We start from the raw sequence: 22244 nt of genomic DNA, 5'->3' as shown, positions 1-22244 counted from the left end.
CAAACCGAAAGCAGAGCTGGAAGGGAAGCAAATTCTGCTGTCCAGCAATGTTCCTCCCATCTTAGAATTAGCCTAATACTAGTTTCCCCCTCTGAGTAAAGACTCTAAAGCAGGGGTGGTGAACTTTAAGGCTTGCGGGTTTCAACTTGGCTGGGGAATTCTGGGAGTTGAAATCCAGGACCCTTAAAATTGCCAAGTTTGGACCCTCCTGCTCTAAAGTTGCCTTTGCAGCAAGTTCAACAAGTGGTTTCAGGAACAGATCCACAAGTTTACAAGCCAAAGACTTTTCTTCCTAGGTCATGTGAGAGCTTCAGTGCCATTTGTGGGCCTGCAGCGACATCTAGTGGTGAAACCTCAACTTTTCCCCTTGGCTCAACTTTTAAGCAACTGCAAAATACAAATCGGGATCAGAAAAGAGGAAAGTTTTCTCCAAAGATCCCACAGACAGACTCACCTCACCGACGGCATTCACCACCGGCAAGTGCCTTAGCCCCATCGTCCGGAAGAGGTTGAAGACTTGGGAGATGTGAGAATTAGGCGAGATGGTGAAGGGAGAAGGGTTCATGTAAGGCGTGACGTCCTGTTGGGGAGAAAAAAAGCTCGACTTTCAGTTCAAATTTTTATGACCATATTTTTCAGACTATAAGAAGCACCGAAATTTAGAAGGGGAAAACAACAACAAAAAGTTTTTGGCATCTCTTTTTTCGGCCCTTTTCCAGTATTTTTTTCGGCCCTTTTCCAGTATTTTTTTCGGCCTGTTTCCGGGGCTTTTTTCAGCACATTTTTGAGGCTTTTTTGGCCCATTTTCGAGGCTTTTTGGAGACAGTTTTCAAGGCTTGGGGATTTTGAGGCTTTTGGAGCCATTTTGGGGGCTTTTTTGGCTCATTTTGGGGGCTTTTTTTGGCCCGTTTTTGAGGCTTTTGGGGGGCTTTTTTCGAGGCCTTTTTCGGCCTGTTTTTTCAGGAAAAAATAACTGAAAAAAAGCCTCAAAAACAGGCCAAAAAAAGCCTCAAAAACAGGCCGAAAAAAGGCCCAAAACAGGGCATGCGGAGGCCAAAAAAATGGCTGGCAGGTGGGTGGGGCTTCAGCAATATTCGGTCTATAAGACGCACAGGCATTTTCACTCCCTTTTGGGAGACAAAAAAATGCGTCTTATAGTCTGAAAAATATGGCAGCTTATCAAAATATAAAATGTAGAAATGCGAAGAGAAATGAAAATGCTTTTCTTTTCCTCTTCTCTTTTTCCCTACACCTTTTCCTCTCCTATTTTCCTTTTATTTTCCAAAAGCCTGCAACGTTCACAGAGGAATTGATTTAGATGAACAAAATAGCCCCAAAGTCTGCATTATAAGTCTCTAAACATTTGTCCTCTGTAGCCGGTTCTGGACAGCCAACCTCCCAAAAACAAACACAGAGGTATGGAAAAGAGTCTAGAAAAATTCCAAGACATGTGGAACAAAGTGTCTTTTCTAGGAAACAAGGTAGAAACCACATGTCGTGTCCCACTCCTCCTCTGACGGCCGGGTCGGGGAAGTCTGTATCAAGCGTGGCCACAAAGCCTCTGCAGCTTTGCCAAAGCTCTGTCAGAGTTCTCAGGGCAGGCAGGAGTCCAAGATGTGACTTCAGCAATCCAAATTAGACTTTGCCTGACTCAGAGAATGCCAGAAAGCAGATCCTTTATATAGGCCATGGGGTGTGGCTCCATGACTCAGCACTTATCCAGGCCTGCCCCTCCCTTCCTTTTGCTGACGTCACCTCTCCATTCTTTGGAAGCGTGGATCCCTCCACCCTCCAGCTGCCGGCAATTCCAGCTCATGACTGGCTTCATATTCCTCATGTTCACATGCTGTGGGGGAGGGGTTTATTTGCTCAGTTTGTCCGGCCATGGTGCCAGGGCTGGGGGCTGGAGGCATGCCAGGCCGTTCGTCTGCACTATCCGTCCCTGGCTGAGATAACAGATGAGAGGGGCCCGGCTGCGGAGAGGGGGGCGAGCGAGGCACAACACCGCACAACTGCAAGGAGAAGGCCTTACCACAATCATGCGTGGATTCAGGAGCGTGAGATCTAAGTCATGGATGTCCGGATAGCGTGGGTAATCTTCTGACATATCTGCATATGAGAGACGAGGCTGGTTGGCACTCTAAGAAGGGGCGAAACAAGAATAAAGACACCTTTTCTCTAACATGCTAAAAAACACATTCTAACAGGGTTTCTGCTTGGGGGGAAAAAAAAAACCCAATTGGGGCATTAACGTAAGAACTTCCCCAGAAAAAACTGCTGGATTATCATCTATTCAGACAGCCCGGGGACTTCTTCGTCGGGACTCACTGATTGATTCTCTGCATAGCAGATTCCTCGGACGAGTAAAGTGACCAGCTGTGAGCGCAGGATCAGGCCGTGGAAAGTCAGAGGCCGGAAGCGTTCCTCCATCGTCCACTCCTCACTGGGGGACTGGTCTGGATACAGATTGGGATACGGAGTGTATCTAGAAAGAACCATACAACTTCATTATGGATGGATGGATGGAAGGAAGGAGATATATGATGGAGGGAGTAAGTGAGAGATATGATGGAAGGGAAGGTGGGATGGATGGATGGGAGGGAGGGAGGGAGCGAGGGAGGGAGAAAGGAGATGTATGACGGATGGCTGCGAAGAGGGAGGGAGGGAAGAAGGAAGGGAGGGAGGAAGGAAGAAATGTGATGGAAGAGGAGGTGGGATGGATGGATGGATGGATGGATGGATGGAAGGAAGGAAGGAAGGAAGGAAGGAAGGAAGGAAGGAAGGAAGGAAGGAAGGAAGGAAGGAAGGAACTGAGAGATATGATGGAAGGGGAGGTGGGATGGATGGATGGGAGGGAGGGAGGGAGGGAGGGAGGGAGGGAGGGAGGGAGGGAGGAAGGAAGGAAGGAGCTATATGATGGATGGATGGGAGGGAGGGAGGGAGGGAGGGAAGAAGGACGGGAGGAAGGAAGAGATGTGTTGGAAGAGGAGGTAGGATGGATGGTGGGATGGAAGGATAGAAGGAAGGTAGGATACGTTTATCAGTTCCTGAGACAGGTCCACATTTGTTCCTTACACAGACAAGGAAGAGCTTTAAGGCAACTTAAGGCAATTAGGATCCATGAAAGACCTATCAAAAATCAGCCGGTCGCTAAGTGCCAAACTTTTTGATATTGAAGAAGGACTCTACTAATCCCGCCGGCTGGATGCGGTGGCCTCTCCACACCAGCAGCCAAGGGTTTGCACACCTCTGCTTCTCCTGGGATTTAGTACTTTCCCGTCCAGAAAGCTCCCCCCCCCACCTTTCCCAAGCTCACTTCCGCTCCAACATCTGCTGCAGCATGTCTTCCGTCTCCGGAGGCTCCTCGGCCGCGTTGTGGTCATCGCACACATTTCTCAGCTCGCTCGAGGGATAAGACTTCATGGACTGGCTACGTTTACGCTGCTCGGCCGCCCGGGTGAGGATGCTGGATTTCTGGAACAGGGAAAGCGGGACTCAGTTTACACAAGGATCGTTTGGGGGGGGGGGGGACAACCAGGATTGCTTCATTCAAGTCAGCCCTCGGAATTACGAACAAGATTCCCCTGTCTATTCTAAACACGCTGCGGCTATTTTAATTCCCGGTAAGTCTAAATAGGTATTTTTTAAAAATGACCCCGTATTGACTGGCACAACCATGTCATTTCTCTACAACAGCACAGAGGGGTTTACTACTAGGTTTTCTGCAGCAGGGGTCTCCAACCTTGGCAACTTTAAAACTTGTGGACTTCAACTCCCAGAATTCCTCAGCCAGCAAAGCTGGCGTCCACAAGTCTTTAAAGTTGCCAAGGTTGGAGACCCCTGTTCTAGAGAATTTCCCCCCCGCCCCAATTTCTCAGTTGAACCTGTAGATCTGATATCCCCTCAGAATACTTAACTTTCCAAGTCTGGAATCTCAATTTAAGCAGTGCCACCATTGAAATCCTGTTTGGCTCTCAGGTCAACTGGTCTTGAAACAGGCAACGTTCATGCACGACTGACTGCAAAGTTCAGGCCAGACCATTTGGCAAGTTCAGATTCCGATTAATAAATGCTCTCGTCTTACATGTTGGTAAACATCATCAGAATGTCAAGTATAAGTTCGGCGGCATTGAGCTAGTGGATGACCCTCACTTTGTCACGGACCGAGGGCCATGATGGCAAACCTGTGGCACACGTATCAGTGGGCACATCAGCTCAGCTTCTGGGCTCACCAGAAGTAGGGAAACAGGTTGTTTCCTGCCTCCGGGAGGCCTGGTGGGTGGTGCGGAAGGCCTGTTTTTCTCTCTCACCCGGTTCCAGAGCCTCTCTAGGAGTCTGGGGAGGGTGAAAACGGTCCTCCCACCTCCCCGCCCCGCCAGGCTCTGTTGTCATGGCCAAAAATGTCGTGGCCAAAAATGGGGAGGGAGGGGATGCATGCACACACACCCCCTTCCGGGCTCCATGGCAGAGGGTTAGCAAAACAAATGAAAAGCAAAATGAAACAAAAGGAGAAATCTTTCCCCTTTCACATTTGAGCATCCGAGAAGGGACAGGAAAGGAGAAAGGGAAAGAGGGAACACAAAGGAAAATAAGGAAAGATGGGAAGAGAGCAAGGAAGGAAAAAGAAGGAAAGAGGGGAAGGGAGAAAGAAGAGGGAAGGAAAAAGAAGGGAAGGAAGGAGGGAGGGAAGGAAGGAAGGAAGGAAAAAGGGAAAGAAGGAAGGAAGGAAGGAAGGAAGGAAGGAAGGAAGGAAGGAAGGAAGGAAGGAAGGAAGGAAGGAAGGAAGGAAGGAAGGAAGGAGAGTCAGTTGGTTATAATGAGGGAGGGAAGGTATGAGGGAAGTCCTGCCTTAGCACTTGGCCACCACAGGTGCCCCCCGACACGAGTGCCATTGATGTGGCCATGCCCACCCACCCAAACACAACCCTGATGTGGCCCTCAGTGAAATCGAGTTTGACACCCCTGCCCGTTAGTCTCCTAAGCTCACAAAGTCAGTGCATACTAACATACACAACACATAAAACTGAAAATACCAGTTTACTGAAAGCCGAGCAAGGGAGTCGATAAATCAATATTTGCCGTGGTTTCTCCTCCAGAGGAACAAGGAACTCACCTTGAATTTAATATTGTTGCTGATCAGCTGGTCCCACTTCATAAATTCTTTCTCGTAGGCCCGGTTCTCGGTCACCACCGGGAAGGCATGATGGACAGTGGTGCGGAGAATGCTGACCAGGGACTGGATCCGGGTGTGCGGGTAGACATACATCAGATTGGGCTCCATGATGTCGCTCGCTCTGAGCCTTTGGGCGACAAGAGAAGTTGGGGTGAAATCAAGAGCGAGCTTTGGCAACAGCCAGACAAGTTTGAGTCAAAGCTGGCTGTTGTTCCCAGCCTTAAGATCGGCCGACATTACTTGTCCATCTCTGCTTTGACTTCCCACTCCAGCAGGGGGACCCCACGCAAGGCCACGTAGACGTCGTAAATTCCTCTGTTGAAGAGGTCACCTGTCCACTTGGCCACCTACAAATAGAAGGGGGACAGGCAAGAGTTGGTTCTTCCCAGAGGTGGAGCTTGCACGCATGCGCAGGGCTTAGAAAACGTGGCTAAATAGGATGGCATAGTGCCAGGGTGGGCGGGGGCGGGTCCACCCGCAGGTCGTCACTACCGGTTTGCCCACCCGCAGGTCGTCACTACCGGTTCGCCTGAACTGGTCCGAACCGGCTGAATACCACCACTGATTCTTTCCAATGATTTTCTGCCTAGCCAAAGTCTCATTTGGACTGAAAAAAAGTGATTTGGATGAGTAACAAAATGTCCCCGTTTTAATCAACTTTGGTCCAGTTGCCCTGGTTTAACCTTTTCAGATGTGGGACAGGTGTTCGAAGACAGCTTGCATGACAAAGATACCATGTTTCCCCAGGAGTGAAATGCTCTTGGTTCAGACCGGATCGCCCGATCCAGTAGTGATGGTGGCAGGTGGTTTGGAGAACCGGTAGCAAAAATCCCTGCCTCCCCCCCCATGCCCAGCTGAGCCGCGCGATCATCAGAGGGGTGGGGTTTTTTTAACTTTTAAAAGCATTTTTTCTTCGGCCGAAAAAATGCTTTTAAAAGTAAAAAAAAAAGCCTCTGATGATCGTGCGGCTCAGCTGGGATTGCCAGAGCCTTTTAAAAGCATTTTTTCTACAACCTCTTCGGCTGAAGAGGTTGTAAAAAAAAATGCTTTTAAAAGTTAAAAAAAAAGTTGGCCACGCCCACCCAGTCACATTAACACCCCCCCCATCAAGCCACGCCCACAGAACCGGTAGTAACGATTTTTACATTTCACCCCTACCCCAGACTCACCATCAGGGTGATCATGATGGGCAACCCGTACGTGATCTCGTTGGTGGACTCGATCAGGATTACGGTGAGGCTGATGGTCATGCGGACTACCCCGCCCAGGAAGGCGGCCGCTCCGATCAATGCAAAGGTGCCGGAGTAGACGTGATCCAGGCCAATGTAGCTGGGAGAGGAGGAGGAAGGAGGGAAGGAGGAAGGAAGAGCGTTAGGAGGTCTTCGGAGCCAAGGGGGAACGAGGGCAAAGGCTCTGCCCGGGGAAAAAGCAAACTCAGGGAAGCTGAAGAGGGCACCTTTCCAGGAGGTTGGCCACCAGGCGTCCGTAAGAGGCCCCACAGAGCAGCGATGGGACAAAAAGACCGCTCGGCACAGAAATCCCGTAAGTCCAGCAGGAGAGCAAGAAGTAGAGAAGGAAAAAGAGAGAGAGGGTGACAGGGCTGAAAGTACCTGGAAAACAGGGAGAGAAACAGGAAAGGAGGTTGAGCAGCGGCGGAAGACAAAAAGCCAAGCCCAGACAGCACCTCCTAAGCTCGGAGGGACCGTCTCACCCCACTGGGATTGGACCGTACCACCAGGAGGCCTGCTAGGGGTCCTGCCAGCCTGATTATTCCGGCTGACCGGGTCCAGTAGGAGGACCTTTCTCTGCTGTGGCTCCTGCCTTCTGGAACACCTAGCCCCTCCCTCCCCGATGTGAGGTCAGCTCCAACCCTCTTATCTTTTCATACGGGCCTGAAAACATGGCTGTGCCAGTCAGTTTGGGGCCCCAGTGGGCGGGGTGGGGGTGGGGGATCAGTGCAATGGAGAGGGTTGAGTAATAACAGATCCCCCCTTCCCCCTCGCCCTCCCCAGGTGTCTTTGGTTTTAATCTCTGATTTTAACTTTATGTAAGCTGCCCAGAGTTACCCTATGGTAAAATGGACGGCCAATAAATCGTATGTATGTATGTATGTTTCCCTGAAAATAAGACCTGGTCATTTTCTTTTTGGCCCCAAAATAAGCACCAGGTCTTATTTTCAGGGGATGTCTTGCCCGCATACTTAAGGACCACCGCAAGCAGGCCTGCCACGCCCTGTCGTGCCGCTGCCTGACTTCTTCTGCGGCTGCTCGCGGCTAGACACTGCGTGGCTCATCACACGAGTGGCTACACTGATGCGATGAGTCTCGTGGCTTCCGGGGCAGGGGAGGCGTGGCTGCGGCAGTCCTATGATAAGCGGGTATGGGGCACATGGGGCAGCTCCACACCCCCGCTGTAGCTTGATTTTCACGCCTGCAGCTCCCGCCACCTCATACAACCAGCTGTTGGGCAGGGCTTAACAAGGACTTATTTTTGGGGTAAGGTGTCAGTTTTGGAAAGCAATTTTCTTTTTGCTTCTTAACTGCCACATATTTTAGCTGGGGAAGTTGGGAGGGGGTTGTTGTTGGAGCAATAGAAAGTTAGTCATAACAACATTCTGTATTCAAGGACTTTTGCCTGCGTCTGATGGAGACTGCCTGAATATTGTATCCAAATGAATGGGAAGAGTTGATTGGACAATGCGATGAACTTGTGGGTGTGGAGCAGGGCTGTGAATTGTCAACTGGATGTGGAAAACCCGGAAGCTTTCAGTTTTCGTGTTTTCCCAGCTGTGCCAACACGACATCTCTAATCAATTGGAACTTTGAGGAACCTCAAGCCTCAGAGCTTTATTTCGTTGGGGGTGTTCCTTGGAACCCTGACATTGGGCTTGTATTAGGCCCAGGCATGAAAATCGGGCTAGGGCACTGATGGCAAACCTTTTAGACACCGAGTGCCCAAACTGCGTGCTCGCGCATGCGCGGGAGGCGGGGCATCCCATCACCAGCAGCGCGGCAAGAGATAAGATCTTTTTCTTTTGTGAGCTTCTGTGTCAGCCTCCACTCCAATCCTCACTTATTTTTGTACAATTGATATTCAGTAGTTAGAATGTAATGGGTTCATTGTGTAATGTAAAATAGTTTAAGAATGTAAGATGTATCACTGCCCTATTCAGGGTAAGGGAAGAGGGCCCTTTAAGAGTGTCGTCTGACATAACAGAAGGGGAGGGGTGATTAACGGTTGAATGTTAGAGCGCGGGCTTTTTCAACAGAGACTGCATTCCTGAGATGATTAACAGCTAGAGACCAGTGGAAGAAGATTACCACGGGGGCCCGAGAAGGAGCTGGCATTGGACCAGACCAGCCTGACCTCCTGAGGAGAAGAGGGACAAATGGGGGGATATGGAATGTTAGCCATATTTTGTCTCAGATCCAACTTTATATTGCTGCAGTCAAGATGTATCTAGTAAAAGTACTTTTCTTTATTTGCAAATGAAGTCAAGGTCTATTCTTTCCTAAATATAATCAGAGGCAGCCTGACATCCTGTTTCATTGACTGCAGGGAAACAGAAGCTCACGAAAGAAACGCCATGGAGATCTGACCAGGGGCAATGGCGCGTGTGCCAGCAGAGAGGGCAACAGAAAAAGTCTGTTCTCCTGCCAGAGAACCCAAGAAAGGGTAAATGTCGGCTGGCGGCCCCCAGGGGAAGGGCCTTCTCTGTGGGGGCTCCCACACTCTGGAACGAGCTTCCCCCGGGTTTACGCCAAATACCTGACCTTCGGACATTCCGTCGCGAACTGAAGACACATCTTTTTATTCGCGCGGGGCTGGCATAAATTGATTTTAACAAATTTTTAAATTCTTAGTAATTAATTTTAAATGGGTTTTTTTAGCTTATTATATATTTTACTTCTCAGGCCAATTTTAAAATAAGTTTTTTAACTGCATTTTAAATATGTATATTGTACCGTCTGTTTTATTCTTGCCTGTACACCGCCCCGAGTCCTTCGGGAGAAGGGCGGTAAAGAAATCAAATAAATAAATAAATAAATAAATAAATTTAACCGCAGACGCCAGGAAGGAGGACTTACAACCCGCGTAATTCCCCATGTTTTCACAATCCTTTCTAAACGCGAGAATTTTAGAAGCGCGTGAACTGCTTGGAAGCTGTTGACCACCTTGGAGAATGTATTTACTCCTGAGGGTAAATAAATTTACTTGATTTATTTAAGTAATTTACTTAATTCATTTACTTAATTAAAAATGCACGTCCCTTATGACAGGGGTCTCCAACCTTGGTCCCTTTAAGACTTGTGGACTTCAACTCCCAGACTCTGGGAGTTGAAGTCCACAAGTCTTAAAGGGACCAAGGTTGGAGACCCCTGCCTTAAGACATGAATTCCAAGCCATGAAAACCCCAGTTCCCTGAATCTCATCTCAGAGTAGACTTCTCAAATTTCTAACCAAGAACCTCTGGAGCCACTGCCCAACAAAGCAAAAACGGCAAGCATAAAAGTGAAGAAAATAGCCCCTTCTTTTCCCGGCGTCTCCGGTATGAGGAGAGCTGGTTCTGGGACTCACCCTCCTGATGAAACAGTTGTAAGATGGCCGACTCTTGAGGGTTGAAGAACAGGGTTGCCATGTCATTGTAAGTGTTATTGTGACAGAAGAAGGTCTTGATGCTTGAATTCACCTCCTCCGAGGACGAATCCTTGGGAGAAACGAGTGCCGGGTTTAAACCCCGGTTCCAAAATCGCGTCAAGCATCTCTAAAAAATTACCTCCCGAGGCCCCTGAACGGCTGCAACCTTTCGAGAGATGGCCCCTTCTCTCGGGACCGTTCTGAGGTTTCCGTCTCTTGGTTTCAATTTCAATATTTTCCCCGCTAAGTCAGGGGTGCCCAAACTCGGCCCCTTGAAGAGTGGTGGACTTCAACTCCCAGAATTCCCCAGCCAGCATGAACTCTACATGGGGCTCCCCTTGAAGAGCACCCGAAGCTCCAATTGGCCCAGAATGCAGCCGCGTGGGTGATAGAGGGAGCACCTTGTGGCTCCCATATAACACCCCTCCTGCGCGGGCTGCACTGGCTTCTGGTGGTTTTTCGGGTGCAATTCAAGGTGTTGGTTACCACCTTTAAAGCGCTCCATGGCTTGGGACCGGGCTATTTACGGGACCGCCTACTGCCACAAACAGCCTCCCACTGACCTGTGCGCTCCCACAGGGAGGGCCTCCTTGGGGTGCCGTCGGTGAAACAATGTCGACTGGCGACCCCCAGGGGTAGGGCCTTCTCTGTGGGGGCTCCTGCCCTCTGGAACGAGCTGCCTCCGGGGCTTCGCCAACTCCCCGACCTTCGGACCTTCCGCCGTGAGCTGAAGACTCTTTTATTTCATCGAGCAGGGCTAGCCTGATTAAGTAATTTTAAATGGGGTTTTAGTTTTTTGTATTATTTAGTTTTTTTATATTTTTGGCCACTATCTATATAAATTTTTAGCCTGTTTTTAATGTGTATTTATTGTATCTTTTAATTGGCTGTTAACCGCCCTGAGCCCTTCGGGAGAAAGGCGGTATACAAATGCCATTAATAAATAAATATAAATAAATAAATAAACTATAAATATGAGCAAGTTGCCGGCTGAGGAATCATGGGAGTTGAAGTCCACCACTCTTCAAGGGGCTAAGTTTAGACATCCCTGCACTAAGTGGAAGTACAGGTAGTCCTCGACTTACGACGATTCAGTCAGGGACCAAAGTTACAACAGCAACGGAAAAAGGGACTTAACGACCGTTTTTCCGCACTTAAAAACCGTTGCAGCACCCATTTGTGGCCCAAAACTCGGAACGTTTGGCAACTGACTCATACATTTATGACAGCTGCGGTCCCCCGGGGGGGGGGGGGGAGTGTATGTCATGCGATCCCCTTTTCCGACCTCCTGACAAGCAAAATCAATGGGGAAGCCTGATTCACTTAACAGCCGTGACACTAACTTTAACGACTTCAGGGAGTCACTTAACAACCGTTAAGGGGCTGCCTCTGAAGAGCATCCGGAAGCTCCAGCTGGGGCAAAATGCAGCGGCCCGCCTGGTTTTGTGCAGGCCTCGGTGTGCAGATGTATCGCCTCTGCTGCGGGAACTGCATCGGTTGCCAATTTTGCTTCTGAGTGCAATGCCAGATGCTGGTTGTCACATTTAAAGCCTTCCGTGGCTTGGGACCAGGTTATCTGAGGGACCGTCTCTTGCCGGTCACATCTACCCGACCCACCAGAATGGGGAGGCAAGGAATGTTGCAGGTCCTGTTCCCCTAAGGCAGCGGTTCTCAACCTGTGGGTCGGGACCCCGTTGGGGGGTCGAATGACGATTTGCCAGGGGTCGCCTAAGGCCATCGGAAATATGGGAAGTATACTTGCGAGTCGAAGAATCGCGCTCCAGTGGTTGACTCCACAAGCCAGCTGCAGGCTCTTCAAATCACTAGCCGAATTCGGCTTCAGGCGCGATGAATTAAAAAAGAGAGAAATCTTTGCTCTGATGTCTCCCCCTCAAGCCAGCTGCAATCACTCCCAATCGCTAGCCTAGTCTGGCTTCAGGCGCCATAAACTTAATAGGGGAGAAGTCTCCGCTTTAATGCCTCCGTCCTCAAGGCAATCGCAAGCAGTTCAGATCGCTAGCCAAGACGGCTTCAGGCGCGATAAATTCAAAACGAAAATAATTTTACGGTTGGGGTCACCACATCGTGGGGAATTGTATTAAAGGGGTCGCAGTACTATAAAGGTTGAGAACCACTGCCCTAAGGAGATCCATCTGGCGGGAACCAGAAGGGCCTTCTCTGTGGTGGCTCCCTCTCTCTGGACCATTATTCCCCCAGATATTAGAATGCCCCCCCTCACATTCTTTCGAGAGGCCCTGAAGATGTGGTTCTGCCAGAGGGCCTGGGGACTCCCAGAGCAAGATGGAGCCCATTAAATGGCCGGTATGAATGTGCGTTGTTACCTGGGTGAGAGATTCTTTTATTATTCTCCTAATTTATTATTTTATTGTCTTTCTTTTTATTTCTTTGATATGGTTTTGATATCCGTATAAGCCGCCTTGAGTCGCCATGCAAGCAGCGGCAAGATGCACATTTTCTAAAATCAACAAGTCAAATAAATAAAACCGCTGTCAAGAAAGGTTGCAAAATCCACTTAACGAATGTCTCACTTAGCAACAGACATGTTGGGCTCGATTGTGGTCATAAGGCGAGGACTTCCTCTAAGATTCCCTCGCACATATGTGCTGGTCGTTCCCGACTCTGGGAGGCGTTGCTCATCTCCGTTTCAAAACGAAAATAATTTTACGGTTGGGGTCACCACATCGTGGGGAATTGTATTAAAGGGGTCGCAGTACTATAAAGGTTGAGAACCACTGCCCTAAGGAGATCCATCTGGCGGGAACCAGAAGGGCCTTCTCTGTGGTGGCTCCCTCTCTCTGGACCATTATTCCCCCAGATATTAGAATGCCCCCCCTCACATTCTTTCGAGAGGCCCTGAAGATGTGGTTCTGCCAGAGGGCCTGGGGACTCCCAGAGCAAGATGGAGCCCATTAAATGGCCGGTATGAATGTGCGTTGTTACCTGGGTGAGAGATTCTTTTATTATTCTCCTAATTTATTATTTTATTGTCTTTCTTTTTATTTCTTTGATATGGTTTTGATATCCGTATAAGCCGCCTTGAGTCGCCATGCGCAAGCAGGCGGCAAGATGCACATTTTCTAAAATCAACAAGTCAAATAAATAAAACCGCTGTCAAGAAAGGTTGCAAAATCCACTTAACGAATGTCTCACTTAGCAACAGACATGTTGGGCTCGATTGTGGTCATAAGGCGAGGACTTCCTCTAAGATTCCCCTCGCACATATGTGCTGGTCGTTCCCGACTCTGGGAGGGGGGCGTTGCTCATCTCCGTTTCAAAGCCGAAGAGCCAGCGCTGTCAGAAGACGTCTCCACGGTCATGTGGCCGGAATGACTCAACGCCAAAGGCGCATGGAACACTGTTCCCTTCACACCAAAGGTGGCTCCTCTTTTTCTATTTGCATTTTTTTTTACGTGCTTTCAAACTGCTAGGTTGGCAGAAGCTGGGACAAGGAACGGGCGCTCACCCCATTACGCAGCACTAGGGATTCGAACCGCTGAACTGCCAACCTTTCGATCAACAAGCTCAGCATCTTAGCCACTAAACCACCGTGTCCCTTCCTCTATCTATCCTCTAAAAGGGAATTCTTCCCCCCCCCCACCAAAGACGCCTAAGGTCCCTTCTCTGAAGGACGCTGGGCTTGTGATGGGGGGGCCCTACAACCGTTTCCCAGGCGACCTTCAAAGGGTTCCAAAAGGATTTTACAAAACCCCAGAGGTGACACCGAGATGCACACCATCCACCTTTTGAGACGCGTCAGCATGTAACGCGTTCCGCTCACCTGCAGGCTGAAGGAGGAGGAGCTGTTGTCTCCGTGGCCAGCGGAAGAGAGCGGCCGGCATTCCCCAAGGAGCATCGAAGCGACAAATATCACCAGCGTGGTCGTCAGGCACACCAAAAGGCTCTCCAAGACTCTGCAAGCAACGCAAAGCACACGAGAAACACACGTGGTTTGGAACCCCATCCCGGTGTCCTGAGAAGACGCAAAGACTGAAATACCCATCGCCCCGCCCTCCAGCTGAGTTAGGGGACATGTTGCGAGGAGGTTGGGGAGGAACTGGGGCCAGTCCTGGGGGCTGGGGTAAGCTCGAACAAGGGCTCTGCGCCTCAGACAGACAGGGAGCTAGACAGCAGCGAGGCAGAGGAACAGCTGGAGCCCGTTCCCAGTGTGCGCATGCGCAGAGCTGCCAGAAGACAAGAACAACTCAGAAAGCAGGGTCGGCTTGGGAGTAAAGCCACATCTTGGAGGTGATTGGCCCCTCGCCTAGGAAACAAAAGAGGAGCGAACGGGGGAGGGGGCTTTTGCAGGAAACAATTTGTTCGTTCGGTCGTTCCAAGAGTGGAAAATTCTGTTTGTGACTCTAAGAGACTCTGTGCCAAGGTTTGCTTTACTCTGCGTCTTCTAGCCCAGCCCCTTGCTCCAGCAGGACCCTCCACCATTTCAGACAAGTGACTGTCCAGTCTCTTCTTTAAAAATCTCCAGTGTTGGAGCATTCACAGCTTTTGGAGGCAAGTTGTTCCACTGGTTAATTGTTCTAATTGTCAGGAAATTTCTCCTTAGTTTCAAGTTTCTTCTCTCTTTGATTAGTTTCCATCTGTTGCTTCTTATCCTGCCTTCAGGTGCATTGGAGAACAGGTGGACCCCACTCTTCTTTGGGGCAGCCCCTCAAATATTGAAACACTGCCATCATGTCTCCCCTAGTTCTTCTTTTCATTAAACTTCTTTTCATTAAAGGGGCCTCTGTGGCTCAGGCTGCTAATGCAGTCTGTTATTAACAGCAGCTGCTTGCAATTACTACAGGTTCTAGTCCCACCAGGCCCGAGGTTGACTCAGCCTTCCATCCTTTATAAGGTAGGTAAAATGAGGACCCAGATTGTTGGGGGCAATAAGTTGACTTTGTATATAAATATACAAATAGAATGAAGACTATTGCTTGACATAGTGTAAGCCGCTCTGAGTCTACGGAGAAGGGCGGGATAGAAATGCAAATTAAAAAAAAACCTAGACCAGGGGTCAGACCCTCTGGAGCCACAAGCAGCTCTTTGGGCCCTTTTCTGCAGCTCCCTGTCCCATCACTGGTTTGCCCCGCCCCTCTTCTTTCTTTTTTGGACTCCAGCCCGAAGCGCAAATGTGACGTGAAGGCAGGTTCAGGGCAGCTTTGCACCTTTCCTGAGCTTTGGCGCTCGCTTGAGGAGGGTCTCTCCACGCGTCCGCACGCTCCCGGCTCAGCCACAGCTGTCCCGGGCGTCCTGAGAGGAGGAGGGGGAAGAGGGTCGCTGGAGAGTGCAGGAGCGAAGCTGCCCTGGACCTGCCTTTGCGTCACATTTGCACATGAGGCAGCCTTCTGGCTGGAGTCTCCCTCCGTGTGTGAACTCTCCCAGCTCAGCCACAGCCAGCCAGAGAGTTATAAGAGGACGGGGGGAGGAGGACGACGGTCGCCTGAAGGGAGGGGGGAGACACACACACACACATACAGAGAGAGAGAGACACATACAGACTGATACACAGAGAGGAGGTGAGAGAGGGGAAGAGATACAGAGGGAGAGAGAAATAGAGAGATACACAGAGAGATGGAGAGACAGGGAGAAGGGGAGAGACATAGAACAGGTGGTCATGTGACTGCGTGGGGGTGAGTGACATCGATCTGGCCACGCCCACACAAGTTTTTGTGGCTCCCGGTGTGTTTTTTTTCTGCAGGAAACGGGTCCAAGTGGCTCTTTGAGTGTTTTAAGGTTGCCGACCCCTGAACTAGATGTCCCCAATTCCAGCAACCGTTACGAGCAAAAGCCTTCCAAGCACAGAAAAGGCCGCCCCCCCCCCGCCCCCCGGTTACCTGACCAGCTTGGGCTTGGGGTGCACGTTCCTCATGCGGTATTTTGCCAGCCTTTTGTTGATGCAGTTGAAGGTGGCCCCTAAGAGGCCCCCACCGACCCCCATCAGGATGAAGAAACCCAAGTCCACGATGGTCCACAGGTGGCATTTTTTGTTAGACTCTGGGCACTGCAGACGGGAAGGGGGAAAGAGACAAAGACAAAGGAAAGTGGGGCAAATTCCTTGCATGTTTCATGGCCTCAATCCAGCTTTCTCGAACTTGGCCCTGGAGACCTGCTGTTGTGGCCTGTCGGACGCCAGCTCCTCCAGCAGCCAAATCAGAGGAGGAGGAGGAGGCGTGGGAGTCAGGGTCAGCATCCAGGCAACCTGAGAGCTCCACAGGGTAAGAGGGAATGGAGCTGGCAGAGAGAGAGAGACAGAGGTGAAGCCTGGGCCGTCCGTCAGCCCTCAGATGGAGAGTCAACAGCTCCCAGGTCTGGAGGTGGCTGATGAGAAAGAGGAGGAACCGCTGGGTCCAGTGCCCGACGTGCGGATGCTCAGAAGGCAGAGGAGAGGAGAGCAGTGAAAATCTATGGGCCGGTCCTCGGGACAGAAGAGCCACCGCTGCTAGCGAAGCCCCATCCTAGCTCCGGGGATAAAAGGCAGGGGGCGGAGATGAATAGGTGTGACAAACAACTATTCGTCTTCCAGACGGACAGACAGACCTGCGGTGAGAGAGGAACTTTTTGCCGGGGCTGCTGGCGCTCCTCATAAAGGAATTTTCTGAGTTCACTTCAGAGGGTTTGTCGTGTTTGGGGAGCTGGGTCAGGACACCTGCATCAAGGAAGGCTCTGAGGCCATTCTTAGCCGGGGTGGCTTGTCTGAAAGGCCCCCTCCTATCTGGAAACCACGCGGGAAGGAAAGAAGGCTAAATTATTAGCCTATTAGGCAGTGGTGAAATCCAATTTTTTTTACTACCTCTTCTGTGGGCGTGGCTTGGTGGGCCTGGTATGGCTTGGTGAGCACGGCAAGGGAAGGATACTGCAAAATCCTCATTCCCTCCCCACTCCTGGGGAAGGATACTGCAAAATCCCCATTCCCACCCTACTCCTGGGGGAAGGATACTGCAAAATCCCAATTCCCACCCTACTCCTGGGGGAAGGATATTGCAAAATCCCCATTCCCTCCCCATTCCTGGGGCCAGCCAGAGGTGGTATTTGCTGGTTCTCCGTACTACTCAAAATTTCCGCTACCGGTTCTCCCGAACCTGTCAGAACCTGCTGGGTTTCACCCCTGCTATTAGGGCATTTTTCTACATTTGTTTTAGGAAAAAAAAGATGATTTTCTAACCAAGGTAAAGAGATTCAGAGTCAAGTGAGGCCTACCTTGAACTCTCCAAAATTCAGCAACCCCGGCAGCTGGAAAGACCCCCAACTTCCAAACTGAATGCCGGAGCGGAAAAAGTTGAGGGTGAAGGTGGCAGACATGGAACAGAAGAGCTGGAAGAAAAAGACACACAAAACCAGGTCATTCCCAGGATCTGTGTGGGCGATTTTTGAGGTCCCGAAGCTTGCCTACAGGTAGTCCTTGATTTACAACTGTTCGTTTAGTGACTGTTTGAAGTGAGAACAGCACTGAAAAAAAAATAACGTATGATCGTTTTTCACACTTATAACCGTTGTAAGCAGCGGTGAGATTCAAATAATTTAACAACCGGTTCTCTGCCCTAATGACCGGCTGGGTAGGCGTGGCTCAGAGGTCATGTGACCGTGTGGGCGTGGCCATCTCAACGTCACTCACGTCGATGGGCGCTTCGCCTTAGCTGTTACAATGTAACAAGGGTTAACCAAGAGGCAGTTTCTGTAAGCAGGGCGATAAAGATGAGGCTAGAAACACCACCAGAATGTTTCCTTCCTGCCTTCCTTACAGGATTAGCCCTGTAAAGTGGACAAAAAACAAAATAAGATTTCTTCTAACAACCGGTTCTCCGAACTGCTTAGAAAGTTAACAACCGGTTCTCCTGAATCGGTGCGAACCGGCTGAATCCCTCCACTGGCCTCTATTCATGGCCACACGATCAAAATTCGGACGCTTGGCAACCGACTCGTATTTATGACGGTTGCAGTGTCCCAGTGCGATTCCCCTTTTGCGACTTTCTGACAGGCAAAGTCCGTGGGGGGAAGCCAGATTTCACTCATCCACGGCGTTGCCAACTTAAACAACTGCCGAGATCCACGGAACAGGAACTATGGCATGAAATGTCGTCAAATGACAAAATTCCCTGAGCAACTGTCTCACTTAGCCGCAAAAATTTCGGGGCTCCACTGCAGTCATTAGGTCGAGGGCTGCCTGTCTAGGCCACGTTCAGAGCACAAAAAGGCCTTCCAAGAGCCCTCGGAAGGAAGACGTGGATACGTGAGACGTGGATACCGGCCAGGCTCACGGGGGCCGAGCTGAGAGTTTGGTCTCACCACTTTCCACGTGAGGCCCTGGTTCCAAAACGAGGAGCCTTCTTCTAGGCTGAAAAGCGTCCCTCCGATGGGCGCCCCGAAGGCTGCAGCCACCCCAGCGGCCGCACCAGCAGAAACAAAATCTCTTTTGTCCCTGAGGGGAAACAAAACAAAAAACAGGAGGCGTCTGAGGCAGAAAGAACGAACATGGCAGCCAGCATCATATTTTCCACACCCTCATTGGGAAGGGCAAGGGGCATGTTTTAACATAACATAACATCAGAGTTGGAAGGGACCTTGGAGGCCTTCTAGTCCAACCCCCTGCCCAGGCAGGAAACCCTACACCATCTCAGTCAGATGGCTATCCAACATTTTCTTAAAAATTTCCAGTGTTGGAGCATTCACAACTTCTGAAGGCAAGTCGTTCCACTTATTAATTGTTCTAACTGTCAGGAAATTTCTCCTTAGTTCTAAGTTGCTTCTTTCCTTGATCAGTTTCCACCCATTGCTTCTTGTTCTACCCTCAGGTGCTCTGGAGAACAGCCCAACTCCCACTTCTCTGTGGCAGCCCCTGAGATATTGGAACACTGCTATCATGTCTCCCTAGTCCTTCTTTTGTTAAACTAGACATACCCAGTTCCTGCAACCGTTCTTCATATGTTTTATCCTCCAGTCCCTAATGATCTTTGTTGCTCTTCTCTGCACTCTTTCTAGAGTCTCAACATCTTTTTTACATGGTGGCGACCAAGACTGGATGCAATATTCCAAGTGTGGCCTTACCAAGGCACTATAAAGTGGTACTAGCACTTCACGTGAACTTGATTCTATCCTCTGTTTATGCAGCCCAGAACTGTGTTGGCTTTTTAACAGCTGCTGCACACTGCTGGCTCATATCTAGATGGTTATCCACTAGGACTCCAAGATCCCTCTCACAGGTACTACTATTGAGCAAGGTACCACATATACGGTACTGGTGCATTTTGTTTTTTGGCCTAAATGTAGAACCTTACTTTTTTACTGTTGAATTTCATTTTGTTAGATAGCGCCCAATGTTCAAGTCTGTCAAGATCTTTCTGTAACTTGAGCCTATCTTCTGGAGTGTTGGCTATTCCTGCCAGCTTGGTGTCATCTGCAAATTTGATGAGTTCCCCATCTATCCCTCGTCCAAGTCATTGATGAAGATGTTGAAGAGTACTGGGCCTAAAACAGAGCCTTGGGGTACTCCACTGCATACTTCCCTCCATGTGGATGTAGTTCCGTTGAGGACTACACGTTGAGTGCGGTTGGTCAGCCAGTTACGAATCCATCTGGTGGTGGTGCTGTCTAACCCACATTTTTCTACTTTATCTAGTAGTAGGTTATGGTCTACTTTATCAAATGCTTTACTGAAGTCCAAGTAAATTATATCAACAGCATTCCTCTGGTCTACTAATTTTGTCATTTTGTCAAAGAATGCGATAAGATTAGTCTGGCATGATCTGTTTTTGACAAACCCATGTTGGCTTTTGGTTATTACTTTGTTTGCTTCTAGGTGTTCGGTGATTCGTTGTTTGATTATCTTTTCCAGAATCTTCCCCGGTATTGAGGTCAGACTGATAGGTCTGTAGTTTCCTGGATCTGTTTTTTTCCCTTTTTTGAAGATGGGAACTATATCAGCTCTTTTCCAGTCCTCTGGCAGCTCCCCTGTGCTCCAGGATCTTTGAAAGATATAGTTCAGTGGTTCTGAGATCACGTCTGCCAGTTCCTTCAGAACCTTGGGGTGTAATCCATCCGGTCCTGGTGATTTGAACTCGTCTAGGGTAGACAGGTGTTCACTTACCATTTTCTTCCCTATTTTAACTTGTGTTTCTAATCTGTTTTTGTAGTGCTGTTTTGATAGGTTGGATTGTTTTTCCTTTTGTGTAAAGACAGATGCAAAATATGAGTTAAGTAGATCTGCTTTCTCCTGTTGCTTGTCATCTTCTTGCCACTTTCTCCCAGCAATGGGCCAATTGTTTCCTTGACTTTTTCTTGTTTTTAACATGTTGGAAGAAGCTTTTTATTATTTTTACTTTTGTCGCTAGCCTTTGTTCATTGTGAGCCTTAGCTTTCCTCACTTCATCTTTACAGGCTCGGCTATTTGCTGATATTCTGCCTTAGTTATTTGCCCTCTTTCCACTTTTTATATTTGTCCTTTTGTCTTTCAATTTGTCAGATAGTTCTTTATGCATCCATGCTGGTTTCTTTTGTGATCTACTATTTTTCTTCTTCATTGGTATTGTGTTAGACTGTGCTTTTATAATCTCACTTTTCAAAATTTCCCAAGCTTCTTCAGTTGTTTTCCCCCTGAGGATTCTCATCCATTGAATCCTTCTCAAGATCTCTAAGTTTATTGAAATTAGCTCTTAAAGTCCAAGACTCTAGTTTGACTTTGTTCTACTACTTGTATTTGCTTAATGTTGAATTCCAATATTGCGTGGTCACTTGCCCCAAGGTTCCTGTAGCTTCAACACCTTCTATCATTTCATCTCTGTTAGTGAGAATTAAGTCCAATATGGCTGATCCTTGTCGCCTTCTCTATTTTTGGGAAACAAAGTTGTCTGCTAGGTTTGTTAGGAACCTGTTGGATTTTCCACTTGGTGCAGAGTTTGTTTCCCAGTTGATGTCAGGGTAGTTAAAATCCCCATTACTACTGTGATGTGCTTCCTACATACCTTAGTTAGCTGACTAGCAAAAGTTCATCTACTTCCTCTGTTTGGTTGGGTGGCCTATAGTATAGACCTATGGCAATATCGTTTTCACCCTTTTATATTGACCCAAATACATTCAAGATGATTTTCATCATTGTTGTGCTCTATTTCTGTAGAGATGTAGTTATTTCTTATATATAGTGCAACTCCACCTCCTCTTTATTTGGTCTATTTCTTTTAAATAATTTATATCCTCTAGCTGTATGTTCCATTTGTCAGTTTCATCCCACCAAGTTTCCGTAATGGCAACAATATCATATCTACCCTCATTTACTTGGATTTCTAATTCACCCTGTTTATTCCTCATACTCTGTGCATTGGTGTATAGACATTTGAGTCCATTTGGATTGATCTTGTGTTTACTGTCTACATAACCTGTGTTGTCTGCCCCTACTTTCTTGCCACCTGTTGGTTTAGTGCACATGGTATGGCACTCACTGTTAAATGCTTGGTTTTGCTTGATAGCATGGTTGATAGTCTTACCCATACAGACATCTATGTTACATGCACTGATAACCCTTTTAGTTTTCGATTGCTGGGGACAGAAATTTTCTATATCAGTTAATTCTCTGTCCCCACTGTTCAGTTTAAATGTTTATCCAGAAAATCTGTGAATGTATTGCTAAGTAACTCAGTCCTTTCTTTGATGGATGCAATCCATCTCTTTGTACAATTTTTCATTGGACCAGTTGCAGACATCATGACTAATAAAACCAAAGCCTTCCCTTTTACACCACTCCTTTAGCCACACATTAAACTCCACTACACGCTGGCCTTTACCTTTTTGTTCCTTATGTACTGGTAAAACCTCTGAAAAGTTAAGCCTACAACCTATGCTATTAAGTTCATACCCTAAGCTCTGGAAATCATTCTGCACAGAAAGCACATCCTTTTGGGACAGATCATTTGTGCCAAGGTGTATAATAGCATCAACATCAGAATCCTTACTGGCATTCTTGACTATCTTAAGAATACGTCTCTTGTCTCTGCTGGCAGTAGCACCAGGTAGACACCTGACGTCTTTCAAAACCTCCATATCCTTTCCTAAATTTACATCCCTTATAATTGAATCACCAATCAGAAGGTGGCTTCTTTTTTTGGATACCTTGCTCTTCTTGTGTGACCGATCTGTAATACTTGATACACACTTTTCCAAAGTAGGTTTTAAGAAGTACCGTATTTTTCGGACTACAAAACGCACCAGGAGTGTAAGACGCACTCCTTCGAAGTGATAAACAAGAAAAAAAAAGTTTTTGCCCTTCCCGGCCCCCAGGAGCAAGGCCTCTCAAATCCTCTGCGCGTACCATTTTTCGCAAAAACGGGATGCACAGAGGGTTTGGGAGGCCTGCAGAGTGCTCCTGGGGGCTGGGGAGCACAAAAACGCAATGCTTGGGGGTTTGGGATGCCAAAACAGGCCCTGTAGA

At 48.6% G+C, this 22244-nt stretch overlaps 1 protein-coding gene across 1 annotated transcript in view; it reads right to left on the bottom strand.

The window, feature by feature from the left end:
• The window catches only part of CLCN6 (chloride voltage-gated channel 6), a 44492-nt gene that overhangs the window by 5589 nt on the left and 16659 nt on the right, over positions 1 to 22244 (bottom strand). Inside the window, exons 10-22 of the mRNA XM_058161193.1 lie at positions 18113 to 18245; positions 17027 to 17140; positions 15664 to 15830; positions 13611 to 13743; positions 9752 to 9881; positions 6630 to 6783; positions 6343 to 6502; positions 5414 to 5520; positions 5114 to 5300; positions 3317 to 3474; positions 2329 to 2485; positions 2033 to 2140; positions 455 to 580 (exon numbers count right to left, since the gene is read on the bottom strand). Of these exons, the coding sequence (XP_058017176.1) occupies positions 455 to 580; positions 2033 to 2140; positions 2329 to 2485; positions 3317 to 3474; positions 5114 to 5300; positions 5414 to 5520; positions 6343 to 6502; positions 6630 to 6783; positions 9752 to 9881; positions 13611 to 13743; positions 15664 to 15830; positions 17027 to 17140; positions 18113 to 18245 (1834 nt within the window). The remainder of the gene's footprint in view (positions 1 to 454; positions 581 to 2032; positions 2141 to 2328; positions 2486 to 3316; positions 3475 to 5113; positions 5301 to 5413; positions 5521 to 6342; positions 6503 to 6629; positions 6784 to 9751; positions 9882 to 13610; positions 13744 to 15663; positions 15831 to 17026; positions 17141 to 18112; positions 18246 to 22244) is intronic.

This window comes from Ahaetulla prasina, chromosome 18 (assembly GCF_028640845.1).
Source record: "Ahaetulla prasina isolate Xishuangbanna chromosome 18, ASM2864084v1, whole genome shotgun sequence".
In the NCBI taxonomy this organism is placed as follows: Eukaryota; Metazoa; Chordata; class Lepidosauria; order Squamata; family Colubridae; genus Ahaetulla; species Ahaetulla prasina.
This window is presented reverse-complemented; position numbering and strand designations above follow the sequence as displayed.